This window comes from Colletotrichum fructicola (genome assembly GCF_000319635.2).
Source record: "Colletotrichum fructicola Nara gc5 chromosome Unknown KSG_Nara_v1_contig01, whole genome shotgun sequence".
NCBI classification, from domain to species: domain Eukaryota; kingdom Fungi; phylum Ascomycota; class Sordariomycetes; order Glomerellales; family Glomerellaceae; genus Colletotrichum; species Colletotrichum fructicola.
The window spans coordinates 5,142,227-5,162,119 of NW_027094051.1; the positions used below are offsets into that span (position 1 = coordinate 5,142,227).

General features: G+C 58.0%; 6 protein-coding genes across 6 annotated transcripts; 4 read left to right on the forward strand and 2 right to left on the reverse strand.

Annotated features, from left to right (window-relative positions):
- Window positions 1-159: 159 nt before the first annotated feature.
- On the forward strand, window positions 160-1,876 carry CGGC5_v001445 (Arylsulfatase; the record flags this gene model as incomplete). Its single annotated transcript, XM_032034499.1, has 3 exons — window positions 160-297; window positions 353-937; window positions 1,004-1,876. 3 exons carry the CDS (start codon window positions 160-162, stop codon window positions 1,874-1,876), a joined length of 1,596 nt encoding a protein of 531 aa, XP_031886403.1.
- Window positions 1,877-4,014: 2,138 nt separating this feature from the next.
- Window positions 4,015-5,409, forward strand: set5-2 (SET domain-containing protein 5; the record flags this gene model as incomplete). The annotated part of the gene is made up of 2 exons (XM_032034500.1): window positions 4,015-4,744; window positions 4,799-5,409. 2 exons carry the CDS (start codon window positions 4,015-4,017, stop codon window positions 5,407-5,409), a joined length of 1,341 nt encoding a protein of 446 aa, XP_031886402.1.
- A 690-nt stretch (window positions 5,410-6,099) lies between these two features.
- CGGC5_v001447 (uncharacterized protein) lies at window positions 6,100-7,567 on the reverse strand (the record flags this gene model as incomplete). The annotated part of the gene is made up of 2 exons (XM_032034501.1): window positions 6,100-6,782; window positions 6,835-7,567. The coding sequence occupies 2 exons, from the start codon at window positions 7,565-7,567 to the stop codon at window positions 6,100-6,102; spliced, it is 1,416 nt and encodes a 471-aa protein (XP_031886401.1).
- A 2,213-nt stretch (window positions 7,568-9,780) lies between these two features.
- Window positions 9,781-11,638, forward strand: CGGC5_v001448 (uncharacterized protein; the record flags this gene model as incomplete). Its single annotated transcript, XM_032034502.1, has 2 exons — window positions 9,781-10,605; window positions 10,670-11,638. 2 exons carry the CDS (start codon window positions 9,781-9,783, stop codon window positions 11,636-11,638), a joined length of 1,794 nt encoding a protein of 597 aa, XP_031886295.1.
- A 2,169-nt stretch (window positions 11,639-13,807) lies between these two features.
- On the forward strand, window positions 13,808-17,506 carry UGT80A2-1 (Sterol 3-beta-glucosyltransferase UGT80A2; the record flags this gene model as incomplete). Its single annotated transcript, XM_032034503.1, has 1 exon — window positions 13,808-17,506. The coding sequence occupies one exon, from the start codon at window positions 13,808-13,810 to the stop codon at window positions 17,504-17,506; it is 3,699 nt and encodes a 1,232-aa protein (XP_031886400.1).
- A 389-nt stretch (window positions 17,507-17,895) lies between these two features.
- On the reverse strand, window positions 17,896-18,556 carry CGGC5_v001450 (uncharacterized protein; the record flags this gene model as incomplete). Its single annotated transcript, XM_032034504.1, has 2 exons — window positions 17,896-17,939; window positions 17,989-18,556. 2 exons carry the CDS (start codon window positions 18,554-18,556, stop codon window positions 17,896-17,898), a joined length of 612 nt encoding a protein of 203 aa, XP_031886399.1.
- Between the last annotated feature and the right edge of the window lie 1,337 nt (window positions 18,557-19,893).

Here is a 19,893-nt window from a genome sequence, read left to right on the forward strand (position 1 = left end):
CATGTCACAGACGTGGATACGGCATCGTCGCGGGGTCGACCTCGTGGTCGCCTATATCTTGACTTGTGGCCCTCCACCGAGCCGTCCTCGCCTCTACGAGTGTCGTTCAAGTCTCGATCCTGAGCAGTAGGCCGTCTTGCACATCTGCTCGTCGCCATCATGGCTCCGTCTTCCGAGATTCCTCCTCCCTATGAGCTGCCCCCAAAGCCCAGCGGGCTGAAGGTGGACAAGCCCAACTTCATCATCTTCATGCCAGACCAGCTCCGCTACGACTCACTAGGCTGTAACGGTAACAAGGTGAACTGCTCCCTTCTCGCCTCCTCATCTTCACCGCACTAACAAGAACCGCCAGATCGTCAAGACGCCGCGCATTGACAGCTTCGCCGCGGAGGGCACCCGCTTCACCAACTGCTTCGTCCAGGCGTCCGTCTGCACGCAGTCCCGCTGCAGCATGTTCACCGGCAACTACCCCCACGTCTCGGGCCACCGCTCCCTCGAGAACCTCATCAAGCCCTGGGAGCCGAACCTTTTCCGCTCCCTCAAGGAAAAGGGCGGGTACCACGTCGCCTGCCTCGCGCCCCGCGGCGACACCTTCGCGCCGACGGTGACGGAGATGTCCCTGGACGAGTACGGCTTCCTCGAGACCCCCGAGTTCGTGCCGCGCTTCGCGGGCGGCGGCAGGGCGGAGCCGGAGGACAAGGAGGATATTTGGAAGAGGCTCTTCTACAAGGGGCTGAGGAACCCGAATGAGGCTCTGGATTATGACGATGCGGTCGTCAAGGGGGCGTTGAAGTGGCTGGAGCACCCGCCGACGGACAAGCCGTGGGTTCTCTTCATGCCGCTCATCTTCCCGCACTGCCCGTTCCAGGTGGAGGAGCCGTACTTTTCAATGTACAACCGTGGGGAGATGGGACAGCCGACAAAGCCCTCGGACAAGGTATGTGGTGATCTGCGAGGACGTATCATTCAGGGGGAAGGACATCTTGACTAACACCACGGACAGACGGGCTACGAGCCGCGATACATGCAGCTGAACCGCGAACGCTACGGCACTCACCGCGCCACCCCGGAAATCTGGGCCGAGGTGATGGCGACCTACTACGGCATGATCTCCCGCCTGGACGACCAGTTTGGGCGCGTGGTCGAGCGCACCAAGACCCTCGGCCACTGGGACTCCACCGTGACGCTCTTCTTCACGGACCACGGCGAGTACCTCGGCGACCACGGCATGATCGAGAAGTGGCCCTCGGGCCTCTCCGACTCGCTCACGCACGAGCCGCTCATCGTCGGCGGCGCGGGGCTGCCGGCCGGCGCGGTCTACGACGAGATGGCGGAGATGGTTGACCTGGTCCCGACAGTGTTCCAGTTTGCCGGCATCGGGGAGCACTTCCCGCACTGCGGCACGTCGCTGGCGGACATCCTGACGTCGGCGGGCAGGGACGCGAATGGGGACGTGATCAGGCACAAGGAGTTCGCCTTCACCGAGGGCGGCTTCCTGACGAGCGAGGAGCCGCTGCTGGAGCAGGCGCCGTATCCGTACGACATCAAGGCGGCGCTGCAGCACGAGGACACGACCGTCGTGGGCAAGAGCGTGTCGTGCCGCGACAAGCGGTGGACGCTCATTTACAGGCTGTACGAGCCGGCGGAGCTGTACGACCGCGCGGGCGACCCCGGCGAGCTTCACAATCTTGCCGAGGTCGCCGAGTACCAGGACGTGAGACGGCGGATGGAGAGCGTGGTTCTGAGGTGGATGGTAGCTAGTAGCGACTTCTTGCCGTGGCAGAAGGACCCGCGGTTCCCTGCTGTAGAGATGGAGAGCGTTGCAGACCAGTTCAGAAAGAGAGGCGGGGTGCTGGAGGAGAAGCCGAAGAACTGAGTGTTCAGTTTCCTGCCATGCCTTGTAGTTCATTTAGACGTCATTATCTCACTGGGGTTCGAATGCGTTTGCTCTCCGGGTGTGTCTCCACTCTGGACCGGGTCGGCCTCCGAACGGTGGATTCGAACACCGTAATCCGGTCCGGTGGTACCTACCTTAGTCACAGGAGCGATAAGGTTGATGATTCGCCAGCTCAGCTGTCACACAGCATCTAATCACCAACTGGGGCCAAGCAATTTGACAAGACGCGACAGCTCGCCTGGAATTTGGTTTGTGGAACCACTCCACACAATAAGGCACAGGAACTACCGACGGACTGGAGCCAGCAGCAAGCCGTTATTTGTAAAGGAGCGGCACGTCGAAGGCAGCGCAGGGTAAAGCGGCACGAGCAAGTCCAAGTGCAGCTGTAGGGGTGCGTTTTAGCCGCCACGATGGCCTTTGGCACGGATTTGCCCTGACATGCACAACCGCGGTCCTCGTCTTAAGTTTCCTTGACAATCTCGGTAGCATCTATTTCCAGGAACAAGTCATCGACCTGCATCTTGTCTGGTTTCCCTTGACAATTCGTTCGTATTAATTCTCCTTCCATGCACATCCCGCCTTTGGGGGAAACTCTCCACCACGAAGATGACGAGACGGTGGACCCATCGGACCAGAGACAATCTGCTCCAAGATACATGCATCGGGATTGTTCATGTGTGTGTGTTTTTAGATTTAACTTTAAACCACGAACATTCGACAGTGTGCAGAGGACATGCTACTCTTTCGGGAACATTTTGCTCGACTCTCCTTGGTGCCTGCTTTGTCTCGCAGCGCTGCGCCTGAAATCCTCCCACAGAAGCCGTTTGGAAACATTGCCCCATGCAGGGGAGGGGGAGCCAGGGTGCCCTTAGCTCCAGTGCTTAGCATCTTTTAGCTTGCAGCACCTGCAGCCAAAATGTCACTCTCGCCTAATAAGAAAGGTGCTTGTGTCACAGAACGTTCCCCCCCTTGGATCTGCAACAGGCCCCCTTTTCCCCCGACCCCACACATGCTGGAGAGCAAGAGACGCAGAGAGCACGCTGCAGACAGTACGGCCAACAGGCAGAGAGCCAAAGGGTGGGAACGGGTCATCTGCTACACATCTGACACGACCGCACAACCCCCTCGAACGCCCATCAACGAGGATCTTGACACAAGAAACAAAAGAGCCCGCCCAAGGCACGCCGCGCCCCGGTTCCAGCACCTCAAACGATGCAAACAACCCCAGCGTCCCATTGGGCCGGGGCCTGAACGGCTCCTACGGCCCTGCCACGCTGGTCGCGACTCGCCTAGCCTTTCCCTCCCTTCGTCTTCGTTACAACTTCTGGTCAGCGTTACCCGAGGAGCCCGTCACATCTTGGGTCTTTTGGGAAACCTGGAGATTGCCACGGGGGCCACGGGCAGCGCCAGGAGGAAACAAGGAGCAACACAAGACGAAAGGATGTGATCCGGAGCGGATCCAACGAACATGCTGTACGAAGTAGCAATCGCTAACCCAAGATGTCCAGGAACGATCAGCGAATGAACGAATGGGTGCGCAGACAGAAGTCAGACAGACTCACGCAAACCCCCCAGGCACAGACGGCACACGGCTTGCCAAACTTTTCCCAGGTTCCGGGGTTGACGAAGCTCGCGGACCTTGTCACGTCTTCCCGCACCCACACGAGCATCGCCATCGCCAATCCTGCTCCAGTATGCCATTCACAGTTGCTACTGATGCTGCTGCTGCTGCTACTGCTGCAAGCTTCCAAGGTTGCTTGCCTGCTGCCCATGCTGACCCCCCGCGAGCATCCCAAACGCTGGTCCAGCCCAGCCCAGCGCCGAGCTCGAACCCCGTCCCGCCATGCTTCAAGTCGAAGCGCGCCAAGGGTCCTGACGCTTCTGCTCTTAATGATCAACCCAGACTCTATATTATCCCATATCCCGCACACACCCGGACCTACTCATGAGCAGCAGAAGTCAGGTTGGGGTTCCGAGCATAGATTAATGGGACGAAGTCACGTCTCTTTTTCCATTCCGTCTTTCCTCTTCTAGTCCATCTCTTCGTTGCGTTGTGTAGATCACAATCGAGAAACTTCTTCGTAATTATCCAAACGACACCAAGCTCCCCCTCCATCATGAAGCCCTCACTCATCCTTCTGGGCGCCGGCTCCACCCTTGCCGCCCTGCGCGACTCAATCTCTTCCCGCCCCGACGAGATCTGCATTTCCTCGCAACTGCTGGCAGCGTCCTCCAGCAACCCGGTCTGCCGCAACAAGGACGGCCTCACCCTCTCACACTCTGACGAGGCCCAGAACCCGCTCAAGGGCTCCGCCACGAGCTTCAGCTGGACGAAGACGTCTCCCTGCTTCAAGAACGGCACCGAATCTCTCGAGTTCTGCATCTTCCACAGCCAAACCTACGGCAACAAGGGCATTTCCATCATCACCGACGCTGAGCGCGCGGCACACATTACCCGCAGCTGGGGATTCACGAAACCCGAGTCTCTGGAGGGTACCAACCAGCCCCTACAAAAGTATCATGTCGCCAAGGTCCCGGGCAAGGATTACGGCCTGGTCGCTACTGTACCCATCAAGCGCGGCGAGATCATCGTCAAGGAGACGGCCAGTCTGCTTATCGACTACGCCGCGTTCGCCAATGTGCCACCTGCAGAGATGAAGAAGATGCAGGCCCACGCCGTGGACTACCTCCCGTTCAACCACCGCAGTCAGTTCATGAACATGTCTGCCCACGGGTACCAGGGCGACCATCTGTCCATGGTCGACAAGATCCTCGTGACCAACTCGTTTGACGTTGAGATGGACGACGCCAAGCGTGACGACGACTTTTATGCCGTCTTCGTCAACAGTGAGTCTACATCCCTCGATGATGTGATGAATCAAAGCTAACACATCCCCAAAGCCTCCCGCATGAACCACGACTGCCGTCCCAACGTGGACTACTGGTTCGACCCCCGCACTCTCACCCAGCGCACCACCGCCATCCGCGACATCATGCCCGGCGAGGAGCTCACCCTCTCCTACATCGACCCCATGCAGTCCCGCAAGGCCCGCCGCGAGCGCCTCCACGGCACCTGGGGCTTCCACTGCTCCTGCCACCACTGCACCCAGTCGCGCCTCAAGACGGACGCCTCGGACTTGCGCATCGAGCAGATCGCCCTGCTGCGCGAGGAGTTCAACGACTACACCCCGGCCTCCCGCGCGACGCCCCAGATGGCGGAGCTGCTCATCTCGCTGTACGAGCAGGAGCACAACTGGAGCTTGCTAAGCGAGGCGTACACGCTCGCCGCGATCGAGTACAACGGCATCGGCGAGCCGTGGCTCGCGACGAAGTACGCCCGGCTGGCGATCGAGTACGGCTTGACCACGCTGTGGGAGGGCCACGGGGACGTGATTGAGATGTCGAAGCTTGCCGAGGACCCGTGGGCCCACTGGAGCTGGATGCTCAGGACGCGCAAGCGCTACAGCTGGGGAGAGAAGCGGGTCGTCGAGGTTGACGAAGATGACGAGTAAATGAGACGGGATCGGGTTTCATGGCGAGATGGGTAAAAAGGAAAAACAAAAATAACACATGTATCAAAATGTAGATGTGTGTATACACCTGTGCGATGTCATCGGTTTTTGGGGGCGGGGTACCTTTTTGGAATCGGGCGTCAGGAAAAGGCGTTGGGGTTCTTTTCTCGGTTGGGACAAATAGCATTGGATATGAGACTGCAAAAGAAATACTTTCACTACTTCGATTTGTGCTTTTTACGCTGGTGACCTTGCTGTGTGTTTAATTGCTTGTGAGAAGTCGTCATTATAAGTTGTTATGTGCTCGAGGCCGTATTTGCCTGGATCTCAAAGTCCAAGCACACGGTTCATATTGATTAAACGCACCGACCCCGACGTCATCCCCTAAGCAGCTCACTTCACGTGGTGAGGTGAGACTCACGTGCATCCCCCAAGTCGACACCTCAAGTCTTACATCGCAAGACATGGTCAAATATTGAATCGTGTATCGTGACATGGAATCATCTATCGTAGAACGGACGTCTTTATGATCATCATGCTTTACTTTCGTATGTTCTCAGCCTCTGTCCAGCGTGCCCTTCGTCGTGACCCGGGTATCAAAAGCCAAGCGATGCAAGCCACCCACAAACCTTGTCACTCCAAACTCCCAATCAAAATCGAACCAACAGGAAGAAAGAAAGGCAAAAAAATCTAAAAAGTTAGAGACGGGAGGTGAGGTGCTTTGCCATCTGTGTGCCACGGCGTCGTGACTGTGCGGACTTCCAGCCTCGCCCCTGCATGTCGTCTGGCCACCTCGGTCCATGCCTCCATCGTCCGCTCCCACGGCCTGAAATCAAAACTGCTCGTCCACACAAGGCTGGCCTTATCACCGTTGACGCGGTACTCGAGCTCGTGCTTGCCGGCATACATCAGAGGCCGCTGCTTGATAATCATGTGTTTGAGCTTGGGCATTGTATAGGCCAGTCTCGCGGCGGCCAGCGAGACGCATTGCCGAAACTCGACGAGATCAGAAGACTCGTTAATGTCGTCGCCCTGCTTGTGCCATTCCGTGTTGTACCAAATAGACCCGTAAGATATGTTCAGGGTCTCGAGGCGCCAGTGTACTGGTTCGCAGAGCTTTGGAACGAATGGCTCCGTGTCATCGACACCGGAGGGCCAGTGAGGCTTCAAAAACTCGCGGATACGCACAACGTTGGTGATGTTCAAGTGCTTGAGAAAGTGGGCAGCTCTGCGCAGCTTGTCGCAGAGCTTGGCACCGCTGTCGGCCTCTGCCAGGGTCTCGTGGGGGATATGGCGCCACGACGATATCGTGTTGGAGGAGATGGTGAGTTTCTCCAGAGAGAGCGGCCACGCCGCCATGGACCCGGCGAACTCTGAACATGGTCAGTGAAGGGCAGAGCAGCACACCCAACGCCGGCAGCTTACGGTTAAAATGTATCTTGCGCGTCTCCTTTCTCCTATCTTTGAGAATGTCGAAAGATGCTTCCCGCAGGCACGGCAGCCTGGCCACGATGTCGGCGTGGGCGGCAGGCATCAGCGCGCGGTGGTTCTGAGGGCTCGCCAGGAATGAGCGAATAACGTCGACCCTTGGGAGCGGGTTGTTGCGGGCAAACTCCTCGTCGTGGCCAACAAAATCGATCCACGAGTCGGCGAAGCGCTTCTCGCCAATGTCTTTGATGTTCCATCTGCGTCTCTGCCAAAGCTCAAAGTTTGCGTTGCGAAGATCGCTCGGCGAGGATATACTCAGAGTCAAGTCGACGCCTTCCCGACAGGCCTCACTGAAAGTCCATGAACTCATCAAACGAAACAAACCATGAACGGCTTTGGTGAAGCACATGTTGTTCTCGAACTTGTCTTCCCAGGTCTCCTTCTTTTCGCAGGGATCATTGTCGTAATTTGGCAGCTGGACGTGGAGGTTGATTTGTTTCAATAGGCCGCGGCGAGAGCCGACCATATAGGCCTCGAACTCATTGAGGCTCTCTTGGGTGACACGCAGAGCAGAGAAGTTATATCGCTCGACGAGGGCTTGCCATTCCTTGCAGACGGAGGCATAGGGAGCGATGGACTCTTGCTCATCTGCATACCGCCAGTGGTCGACGAGAGACTCAACGACGGTGGCACGGAGTTCCGGGGGGAGCTGGTAGAACCTATCCATCATGCTCGCTCAGGCTGAGGCACCGTGTTTGGCAACTGGAGAGGCAAGGGCAGGAAAAGAGTGTCTGCTGGCCCTGCGGCGAGGCAGGTGAGGTTGCGGGATGAGACGACAGGAGGTTGACTTGAGTTCGGGTGTGGCCTGCCAGTCCGCTGAGGCTGTGGTCGGTAAGAGTCGGTCAGAGCGAGGCAGGGCGGCGTTGGTAGCGGCAGGCGGGGATGGTGCACCTGATCCGACCCTGGGCCTGAAGTGAGTAAGGTAAGGTGAGAGAGGTGCTGGACTGGACTGGACTGGAGGCCCAAGGTGACGGAGACCTGGAGGTACAAGCGCCAGAGCAAGTGGTTGGGTGTCGAAGGGAGGCTGTGGAAAGTACCTCCCCAACTCCCGCCTCTGACGGTCCGCCGGGATGTACAGCGCAGGGCCGTGTGCGTGACCCACTGGACCGTCGACAAGTACCGGGCCGCTCCTCAAAGAGGTGGTAATGAGTGAGGGACCTGTTATCGCAGAGTGCGGGGTCGACGTGGCAGGCGGCGGAAACTTTGGAGAGGTTTAAGCGCTGGCGGATTGCTGATGCTGTAGTCGTGATGCTGGCCGTCAGGTCAGAGACTGAGGTGCAAAGTAGGCAAGGTAGGTAGGTATGTGGTTGTCCAAGGCAAACGAGGAGCCTCCAGATGAAGGAGGTCACAAAGGAAGGCGCCTTGAGGTGTGTACCTCAGGACGGGAGGTTGTAGCTGTAACCACGGGGTACCTCCCGTCTCCCATCCCCCTCCTCACTGCACTGCACCGCTCCTCCTGCCAGCCGCCCCCTGCCGCCAAGTCTTATCGCAGCGCATGCCGTTATCTCAAGCGGGCCCCACTCCAAAAAGATGGATAAGGTAAGGCGGTTATCGATACGACACACCTGACTTTATCGATATGGGACCTCCCTTGGGTGACTAACTACCTTACGGCGAACGGATAGTAGTCGACGAGCCATCACTTATCCAACACGGAGCAGGGCCAGGTTCTCTCGTCGACAATGATTCAAGGGTTCCGTTCCGTCCCGCAGATTAAAGGAATTGAGGGCCATCCAGTTTCGTAGTCTGTTCGGATGCCTCCAGGTTCCATAGTCAAGCATAAACCAGACTCGAGCCGATCTCCCAAAGATGCCAGGCCAGGCCAGCGCTTGACACACTGCTGGCTGCACTGAAGCGGCCCAGTGGCCACTTCTCCTGATCTGAGAGACAGAAACCCACGTCTCGTGGCACAGCCCAGGCCCGGACCAGACCAGGCCAGGCTTGCCAATTGCCAGACCACTTCAAGACAAGCCTGACAACACCCGACAGCCTCCCAAACTGCTCTCGACGGCACGAAACGGCACACTCACCGCCAAGCCTGACGCTCCAGCCAGCCGCCAGCCTCAGGTCCAACCAACACTGACCCGAGGGAGCACTGTGAGTGTGAGGTATTCCAGTGGCGGGGCGGATGCTGGACGGAACCACCTCACCGTTCACATCCAGCGTTGCGGCCTGGAACCAACTGTGCCGATGGGTTTCACAGCGCTCCTCGGGGTCAGTCACAGGCCACGTCTGCACTGAACGAGCAGCGGTGGGGCAGGTTCCAGCGGGGCTCCCTCACTGAATCAGGGCTAGTGCGGGGTTCCTGCTGCGCCCACTGCTGGCATTTCTGGGCCTGCAGCACCTCACCATTTCCCACCTGTCCCAGTCCCAGTCCCAGTCCCAGTCCCAGTAACAGTCGCAGTTCCAGTTCCCCCATCCCAACCCATCCCATCTCATTCCATCCCGCCCCATCCCGGCCAGGTAGTGTGCTCCAGCCGGTCCTCTCACCTCAGCCAGTCCCAGATCTGGGTCCTAATTGATGTGCTGCTGCTGTATCCGTGTTCCTTAGGCTGTGATCCTCAGGCTGTGATCCTCAGGCTGTGAGAGGGTGAATTGCAGTGAAGGTGCTAATTATATGCGCGTGTGAGGTGGGGGGGCAATGAATTGGAGTTGGAACCCTTGTTCGCGCCAGCCAGCCTTCGCAGGAAGCTCCGATGACGAAACCCAGGTAGAGGGCGCAGCCTCTTTTCTTTTCTTTCTTCATCTTGCTTCACCTTCCATTCCTCCCTCGCCATCGTCTCTGCACCCGCCCACATTGAGATAGATCCCTTCGCCAATCCTTGTGCCACAAGAACACCAGACCTGATGATTGAAGCCGCCACCATCCCGTCCGCTCCTGCCATGGCAGACTCCTCAAAGGGCCTACAGGCCCTGCGCGAGTCCAAACCCCCTGCCACCGACACCTTCACCTATCTGACCATCATCGGCGAGGTCCTGTCTCCTGAGATTCTGCCAGAGCTCAACGACATTTTGCAAGATGCACAGCTCACCCAGGACATCGGATGGGACCTGGTCGAGATGCTCGTCCCCGTCCAAGGGAGCGAGCAGTGTCTCGAGACCATTGCGCAGCTGGGCAACCCGCGCGAGGTCATCCTGAAGGTCCTCGAGGTCCTCGAGAAGAACGTCGACGATGCCACAGACGACGAGGACGACGACCAGACCACGGCCACATTCGTCAACCTCGTCGGCATGCTCAGCATCCTCCACAAACGCCTGAACGTCGCGCGGCCCTCTCGCTTCGTCCACACAACCCTCCAGAGCGTCTACCGCACCTACCATCCCCGCAATCCTGAAATGACGGCCGCAGTCATCGCCCTTATCCGCTCCTTGTCAGGCGAAAAGCGACCACCTCTGCCCACTCGCCAGTCGAGCAACAAGCTCGACACTCCCTTCACATCCAGCGACCCCACGAAGCACGCACCTGACCCCGAGGCGGGGAAGTCCCAACAACTCGCGCCAACCGAGCCGGCCACCACGAAGCGGCTCCTGCAGTCCTTCATCACCTGCATAATCGAGGCCTATGTCAACTGCACGAGCATGGAATGGGCCTCCCGCCTGCTCGAGTTCTACAACCCGGAGCGCGTCGTGATCCGGAAAAGCATGTTGCGCGCCTTCAAGGAGGACGACGACTTTTTGGCCAGGGACGCTCTGGTTGGCCAGCTGGTGGTATGTACAAGCCTTCGTCCGATGTTAGCGTTGCGGACGGACGAACTGCTAACAATTTAACTAGGCGCTTGCAGGAGATCTCGGATTAACTCGAGTACATGACCTGTCTGTCAAGGAAATCTTCGAAGGTTCCATCGTCCACAGCCCCCTGTCCATCGATACCGATGCCCTTAGCCCCTCCGCCATCAAGCTTTCCACCGGAGGCGTCTGGTGCCTTGTGGCGTACTGGCTGTTCTCGGCGGAAGTCTTTGATGCCGATTACGAGCAGGTGCAGATGACAATTTTCCCCGACCACAACAAGCTGTTGCAGGGCTTCCTCGGCGATGACCCCCAAACCCGCATCGTGGGCAACCCGGGAACGACAGAAGCCCTGGTCGTGATGGGGCTGTATTTGGAGAACTACAAGCGCATATCGCCATCAGACGGCCACGGTGACTTCATGCCCTACCACCACCTGTTGACACTGGTCTCGGTGTTCCATCCATCTCTCACTGTGCGCAACGTCGCCACGACCCTCGCCGGCCTCGTCCTGCACGACGACCCTGACGACAACGACCGCCTGAAGATCTTGGAGGATCTCCTCGAGAACTGCATCTTCTCCGCCCTGCAGGCCTCTGCGGTGACATGGCTGCGAGAGGAGGTGATTATTGCTCATAAACGCAAGCTTACAAACAGATTCGCGTCAACGGACGCCATTGATACCCTTCAGTACGCATTGTTTCCCAACCTGGCCTTCCTCAAGGACCAAGACGCCACCGCTCTCTGGGAGTACTGGGTGCAAAACTTCCCCTTCCACCTGCAACTCGCCAACTTTGCCTACTTCCTATTCGCCGGCACTGAATTCCAGCACCTCGTACCAGCGAGCATGCCGGGTGCCGTCGAGCAGCGCTACGTAGAGCCGCTGCTGCATGCTGCCAAGACGCTACAGGCAGCCGTGGAAAAGAAGGAGATTGACGACCAGGGACAGGGCGGAGAGGTATTCACGCAACTCGAAATCTTGACGATGCGATTAAAGAGCTTGCCCCTTCAGTAAGCTTCGTGTACATCAGCCGCCGGACATCAAGGGAGCCACGGCGCCGGCAAGCCGAATTGCTCTCTGATACAAGGCCTTGCATTTTTGGGCGTGGGTTCATGACGGAGTTTCTTATGAATTACGAATCACCTAGGCTGCTGAGCAACGAGCAGCACGCAATCTAAAATCACAGTGCCAAAGCTTGTTGACCTGGTTTATGTGATCTTCGATGATGATGTGTGCTCAACGCCGGTGCTTACCTGAGGTGCGGGTTGGTGGTGACTATCTCAATAACCGTGGCTTTGCGGGCGCGGGCCACGTTGATACTTTCGGTGTCCCTTACTGGGAGGGCTGTGTCGGCACCCATCCAGCAATCCTAATCGAGACAACTAGCCGTGGCTTTGCTCGACGTTGCTGGACGTGGGACTGGACACATCCATCATACTCGCCTGCTAACTCCCCCACAATCATTTCAAAGGCAATCTTCCTCTCTTTAAACCTTTTCTTCCTCCTCCAGCCTTGTTCCTAATCGGAGCTACCCGTGGCATCCGACGATGACAGCCAGCCTCACTTTGCGAATCCCTCTACGACACGTTACTCCACGTTCAAATTTGCAACCGAGACCCCGCGCGAGTGCTGTCGTTTCGATACTGCTGTCTGAGCACATACTTTACATGTTTCTTCAGCGCATAAAGTGTATCTCTGGTCGACTTGGAAGGCCACGCGTTAGTTGAAGGAGAGGCAGCTTGGCAAGACTGTCCCTCATGTGGGAGTTGAAACCCTTCCATGGGCGATAATTCTACAGACCACAGACAGACGGCGACTCATCCTGTTGCATCGGCACCGCTCGCACGTGTCGACTTATCCCCCACGCAGGACGTGACGAAGGAGCTTCGTGGGGATGGATGAAGTCCAAGCGGAATGCACACTACCTTGAGGGTCCGGTTCGGGCCTCCGAGAACCGCATTGTTTCGCAAGTTGGAAACTCTTTCCGCCCCGTCTTGCCAAGCGCCCAAAGTGCCCCCCGTCGAGAGAAGCTTGGCTCACACTTGGTGAACGCGACGTCAAGTGTGGCGAGGGCGGTACGTGGCTGTGCTTTATGGACATCCCATCTGCTCAGCCCATTGGCCTGCCGAAAGCCAATTGCAAAAATGTGGATCTTTGTTGTGGCGCCGCCAACGACACATGCGAGCAATCACGTAAAAGCCCAGAACCTGGAAGGCGACATAGGCCAGGACGTGCAGATTTCGTCGCGCCGCATCCCAAGGGGTTTGAGCCAATTTGCTACAGATAGACGGCCGGCAACGTAGACCCAGTCTTCAAGCGCCCGCTGTGGTCGAGGTTGCAACTTCAGTCGTCACTCTTGTGCCTGGCACTGTCCGACAAGAACCGGCCGGCAGTGTGATGATGATGGGCGCGAAGTGTGTGTTGTCAGTGAGGCATGGTACGCAGTAACGTTCAACACACAAGAGATTGGTGGTGGGTTGATTCAACGCGAAGTGTGGTGTCCGGGACAGAGTCTCCGGCCAACCAGATCGCTTACCCCTGCACGGACCAATGCGGTCCAGCCAATGTAAATCTCGGCGCACGGTCCGGAGGGCCACTTTCCATTTGACAGGGATCCACCCTGGCACTGGGCAGGCCTGGCTAGCCCGCGAAGCCTTTTAGTGTGATCGGGAGGTGATGTCATAATGCCAGGGGCTGGAATTTCGTAGCAGCTCAGACTTGCTGCTGCTTTGGAAACGGGCTAGCACTGCGCGGCCGGCTTGCAGAAGCTTGCTTTTTGGTGTGAAACTCACCCGTACTGAGGCGCTCGAGACGGGCCCGAACAGGTCTCTGGCGTGTGCCGACAATACGCAGGGCGTTGCCGCTGTTCCTTTATTTTCTCCGTCTCCTCGTTGTCTACGAAGTAGCTTGCCCCCAGCTAACGCCCCCTGGCTCTGCCGTACGTCAATCTCTGTGGTAGCATGACAACTGGCCAAGCACACCAGTGACGCGAATTCTGTGGTTACATTCTTCGCTCCGAGCAATAATCTCTTTTGTTGTGGAAGCCCGCCCCTTCATGGCGACACTGAACCACCGCGACTGACCCTAACCACGCCATCACCAAATCTCGAAGACCGCAGCAGCATATCCAGTCAAAAATCAATAACCCCAAACGAAAGACCGCCTAAGAAGGTCGACGCCATCATGGCGAACCCACTTCCGACGGCGAACGTGGCCCTAGGCCAGACGGCAGATTCAGAAGCTGCCTCGACGCCGCAGACCGAGAGCCTTCACATCGACGAGATCAACGACGGCGGCCAGCAAGTGGCCGTCCTCAGAGACGGGAACAACAACATTGTCTACCCGTCCTACGTGCCTCCCGAGATCGACTCCCCTACCGATGCCGCGTCTCCCCGGACACCAAAGTCCGCAAACTTTCCCAATGCACCGGCACCAGAAGCGGCCAAGCCCCGGAAGACAACTTCAGACCCGACAGCTCTCGAGCAGACGAAGGCGCCCGCCTCCACCGGGGGGCGAGATCGCCCGCCTATGGACGCAAGATCGAGGACGGAGGCTCCTGGCCGCAAGACGAACCCACGAAATGCGCCGTTCCCTACTGTGCCCAAACGGGCGGGGACCTCCTACCTGAACAAGGCAATCTGGCAGGCGAACACGCAAGATTCGGACTCAACGAGCTCGAGCGACTCTTCTGATGATGAAGAATCAAGGACGCCAGCCGAACAGAAGGCTGCCGAGGAAAAGGCTCGGGCCAAGGCAAGGCGTCGACAAGAGTCCGCGGATCGCTACAGGCGGTTCCGTGTAGGAAACGACAACTACAACACCAAAGGCAAGGTCAAGCGAGATGGCCGTCTGAGGATCTCGGTCAAGGAGACGGCAAACACAGGATATCTCGCCAAAGCTTTGGGCCACGCCGTCAAGAGGGTCGTACCGATCCACGAAGGCCAGGAGGACGGGGAAGAAGCCCGACGACCTGATTTGTCTCGCTTGTCATCTGCCACAACGGCCACCGATCGCGAGCCGAAGCCGCGGCTTAATATCGTAATCATGGTCATTGGCTCACGTGGCGACGCACAGCCGTTTCTGAAGATTGGAAAGATTCTAAAGGAGGACTATGGACACCGGGTGCGCATTGCGACCCACCCGGCTTTCCGCGAGTTTGTCGAGAAGGACTCCGGCCTCGAGTTCTTCTCCGTCGGTGGCGACCCCTCCGAGTTGATGGCCTTCATGGTCAAGAACCCCGGCATGATCCCCACTCTCGATGCCGTCAAAGCCGGAGACATTGGCCGGCGAAGATCGGCCATGGCAGAGATGTTTGAGGGGTTCTGGCGGGCCTGTATCAATGCGACGGACGACGAAAAGGACGTCCACAACCTCAAGATGATGGGCCAGAGAGACCCATTCATTGCCGACGCGATCATTGCCAACCCGCCCAGCTTCGCACACGTCCATTGTGCTGAAGCACTCGGTATCCCTCTCCACCTGATGTTCACTTTCCCTTACACGCCGACACAAGCGTTCCCGCACCCGTTGGCGAGCATCAAAAAGTCCAACGTGGACCCGGGATACACAAACTTCATCTCCTACCCTTTGGTTGAGATGATGGTCTGGCAGGGACTGGGCGATTTGGTCAACGACTTCCGAGTGAAAACACTCGGACTGGACCCGGTCTCGACACTCTGGGCCCCAGGCGCAACCTACCGATTACACGTCCCGTTCACGTACCTCTGGAGCCCTGGCCTTGTGCCGAAGCCCCAGGACTGGGGCGACGAGATTGACGTCTCTGGCTTCGTGTTCCTCGACCTGGCCTCGTCTTTCGAGCCGCCCAGCGACTTGGAAAAGTTTCTCGAAGCAGGCGACGAGCCCATCTACATTGGGTTCGGCTCAATTGTCGTCGATGATGCCGATCGCTTCACGCAGATGATCTTCGACGCCGTCGAGATGGCGGGGGTTCGCGCTTTGGTGTCCAAGGGATGGGGTGGTCTTGGCGGAGACGAGATGGACGTCCCCGATAACATTTTCATGTTGGAGAACACACCCCATGACTGGCTCTTCCCCCGTGTCAAGGCATGTGTCATTCATGGCGGTGCCGGAACCACTGCGATCGCCCTCAAGTGCGGCAAGCCCACCATGATTGTTCCCTTCTTTGGCGACCAGCATTTCTGGGGCAGCATCCTCTCCAACTGCTCTGCGGGCCCCGAGGCGGTGCCCTACAAGCACCTCACCGCCGAGAAGCTTGCCGAGGGCATCAAGTACTGTCTCACGGAGGAGGCGCAAGAAGCAGCCGGCAAGGTCGCCAAAGACATTGAGCTAGAAGGCGATGGCGCCAAGAACGCGGTGCGCTCGTTCCACCACCACCTCAACCTGCAGGGTCTGAACTCCATGCGCTGCTCCGTCCTCAGAGACCGGGCCGCGGTCTGGACCCTGAAGAAGACCAATATCAAGCTCAGCGCTCTGGCCGCCGATATCATTGTCGAAGAGGGACAGATTTCGTGGAAGAGGCTCCGGCTGCTTCGCCACATGGAGTGGAACGATTTCGAGGGTCCCGGCGAGCCCGTCACTGGCGTAGCTGGTTCTGTCGCCGGAACGTTAGGGAACGTGTTTGGTGGTGTGGGGAGCGTTCCCTACAAGCTGGCAAAGACATCTCATAAGCGAAAAGAGAAGAAGGAGAAGAAGAAGAGGCTCAAGGCGATGAGGGAGAAGCGTACGTCGGCAAAGAACCAGGACTCGGAAGCCAATGGGCACGCGGAGACCGAGAATGACGTGCCCAAGGCGTTGAATAGGCAAGAAGGCGATTCCAGTGAGAACGAAAACCAGGAAGCGCAAAACGGCCATGCCAAGGAGGGTACCAAGAAGGACTCTCAAACAAATGGCAACGCAGCTTCAGGAAGGCCCGGCCAGGGCGACCGCCGCGACACCATGTCCTCGGTCGAAACCGCCACGACGGTCGACAATCCCGTCGAAGACTACGCCACCGAGGTCGGCGACGGCGTCGGCAAGACGGCCTCAGCCCTGGCCCGCGCCCCGGTCGACCTGTCCATGGCCCTGGCGCAGGGCTTCCACAACGCACCCCGCCTCTACGGCGACGATACCGTCCGCCGCCCGCCCCGCGTGACGGGTATCCGCTCCGGTCTCAAGGCGGCCGGCAAAGAGTTCGTCCTCGGCATCTACGACGGCACGACCGGCCTCGTCCGCCTGCCCGCGCGCGGGGCCAAGAAGGACGGCTTCACGGGTTTCGTCAAGGGCACCGGCATGGGCCTGACGGGCTTCGTCCTTAAAGACCTCAGCGCCATCATCAGCCCCGTCGGCTACACCCTCAAGGGGATCGTCAAGCAGACGGAGCGCCACAAGCAGCCGGACCGGGTCGTCCGCCGCGCGCGCATCGTCCAGGGCCAGCGGGAGCGGCGACAGCTCGGCGACCGCAAGCGCGAGGTCGACAAGGAGGTCATCACGGGCTGGCTGACCATCCGCGAGCTCATGGAGGCCCTCGAAGTCGAGGAGAAGAAGAAGGGCATCACAGGCCGGCTGTCCTCCAAGAAGCAGCGCGTCAACCACGCCGCCTTTGAGAGCGTCGACATCGCCGAGCGCACCCTCACCGCCCTCAGAAAGGGCGAGGACATCAGCACCGTCGTCGGCACGGAGAAGGAGCTGCGCAAGACGGACGAGAAGCGCAAGAGCCCCGCCGCGAGGCACAGCGTCGACACGAGGCGGTCGGGGGAAAATGACCGAGGACGCAAGTCTGCCGAAAGCCCGCCGAATACTACGAAGGACGACAGCGCCCTGGTCGAGAACAAGACGGGCGAGGCGCAGGCAGAGGCGGATGCGGAGGCAGCGAGCAAGTCTGAGCGGCCGGGTGTTGAGCGCTCGACGTCGCTGCAGGCTTAGCATGCCCGAGATCCATCGTGGATACAGCGAATTTTCTTTTGTCGCTCAAAAAGATACAGAAACTCTTAGGCATGTCCATGGCATGCGTGTTTGGCGTTTGGGATTCTAGACGTTCAAATTATACCCAGTTTTTGGCAGTATTGCGTAGGGAGTTGTAGGGAAGCGAAGCGTAGTTAACGTAGTTGGAAATAATTCGGGTAAAAGTAATCAGCTTCAATCACGCATCACTTGGACTCTCTTGCATTTCATTTTAACGTGACCGTGTTTTTTATTAGGTATTAGTTACGGATGTGGGTATGATGTTGTGCGTTTGGCCGTCCTCGCCACGCCGAGCCCAATTCTATCGGCTCCATGGTCTTCCACTTCCACGCGTCCCCATACCGACATGATTACTTAGAGACCTCCTCACGGAAAACCCGGACCTCCTGACAGGCTAGGTAATGTTAGCAAGAATCAACATGCCAAAGCAGGAGAAGACATACTGGGATTGACGGGTGCACCACCGGTGACCCAAACGAGAGCTTGGTAGTAGTAGTTGCCGACAAAGGTCCAGCAGACGTGCCAGCGGTAGTACTTTTCCGCGGTGTAGTTGACCTTGTCGGGGACAGCCTTGGAATCGTCCTGGCGACTGTAGATGAAGAGCTCGTTGTCGTCGTCGTCGAAGCCAAAGCTGTAGATGCCCGTGGTGCCGGGAGAGAAGATGGGAATGGCCCCGTTGCTGACCAACTGAAGCTGGAGGTCCAGAGTCGTAGGAACAGGGTCACCATTGCCGATGGGCAGGTTCCAAATCAGAGGGCCGAGAGTAGGCTGGCTAGAGCTGGTGGTCATATTCCAAAAGTACTCTGAGTGAGTTTGCGCGGAGCCATTAGTGCTGCGCTCAGGGCAGAGACCAGCTTGGCCAGCTCCAGAGTGGCATGATGCGAGGTAGGTCCCCTTGCATGACGGCTCGCTACGAGGCACGTACTTGAGGTAGAAGGGTGAAGACTGCGTTGTCTCTTGGGCAGAGACCAGGGCGGCGCCCAGGAGAGCAAAGACAGCGGTGGCCTTCATTTTGTCGATAGAAGAATGGGTCGAGATTGTTTGTGTTGGAGAGACAGAGGGGAGAAGTGATGCTGATGGAGATGGAATGTGCGTGAGTGGAGGGCGGCAAGTTGAGTCTTATACTGAGGAGAGGAGTCGTCGATGTGCCTTGATGATGGCTTCGTTGCGAGAATACGAGTTCTGTCGGACAAGGCTAGCCAAAGACGGGTTGTGGATGGTATGTCGTTGGGATGGAGGTGGGAGATGTTCGAGAAGATGGAGGGGTCTAAATAGGGATGGCGGGCAAGGCGAGAAGACGGTGTGCTTCCTTCTGCACACTACTCTCTCCACGACTTGGGGCATGGTTCCTTCTCCGCCATGTCGTCAGTCAAGCAACAGGCAAGAGGTCCCAAGGGAGCCGCAACCTTACCGTCGGAACCCCGCTGATCTGCTTTCCTGTGAGGTACATTGCTTCCTCACTCGGAAGCAGACAGTTGGGTGCTGTTACCTCAGGGTAGCATTGCATCCAACCAGTCGTATGAGCCGGGCGACCCGGAGCCTTTCCAAATGTCTGTCAGGCTGAAAGGGGAAAAGGGAAAGGGAAAGGGAAGCTACTCGCTGGGGCATGTCGATCACCACCCGCCCACAAATCGGCTCCGATGGACATGGAGCTAGGAGGGAACGAGCCAGTGAGGGAGGCGGCAGCTCGACTCGGTGAAAAAATCTGGGGAAACAGCTGCGCAGGCGGATGTCTGATTTGGATCGTCACACAGGGTCGCACTGCGTCAGCGGCCCTGCTCCACCCGTAAACGACTGATGGCATCGTCGGACGGCAATCACGCTTGGTGTTCAAGTCATGGCAACCCACAATTCCAGCCACGCCGCTTCGCGTGGATCGAAGTCCAACTTCCGCAGTGTGGGTTGATCTGAGATTGATGATTGAAAAGAGGGGAATGACAGTCTAGAACCGAAGCTTCCTTCAGGAAAAGAAGCATAAAATCTTGTTTGGCTTCTCCAGTGGCAGCTCCAGTGTCCTCCCTTGCGTCGGCGTCGTGGGTACGCAACGGAGCGCCCGCCACATGCACGTCATGGATGCCGGGAACCGCGATTGCGGCTGAACGTCAAATGTCACCCTGGGGCGATCACAAACACCGCGTTTGCAATTTAGGCATTCGAGACAAGAGGCGGATTTCCGCTCCACTTTCCCAGCGTTGGGTATTGCAGGAAATTCAGCCCGAGGGCGTTTGCAAGGGGGGCAAAGAGCGAACACCATGTGTTTGTGAGACATGACGTTGAAACCAGCACTCTAAACACGCGAATGGTGCCGATGGCCCGGCCATGATGCTTGGCTTCCCGTTAATCTCAGC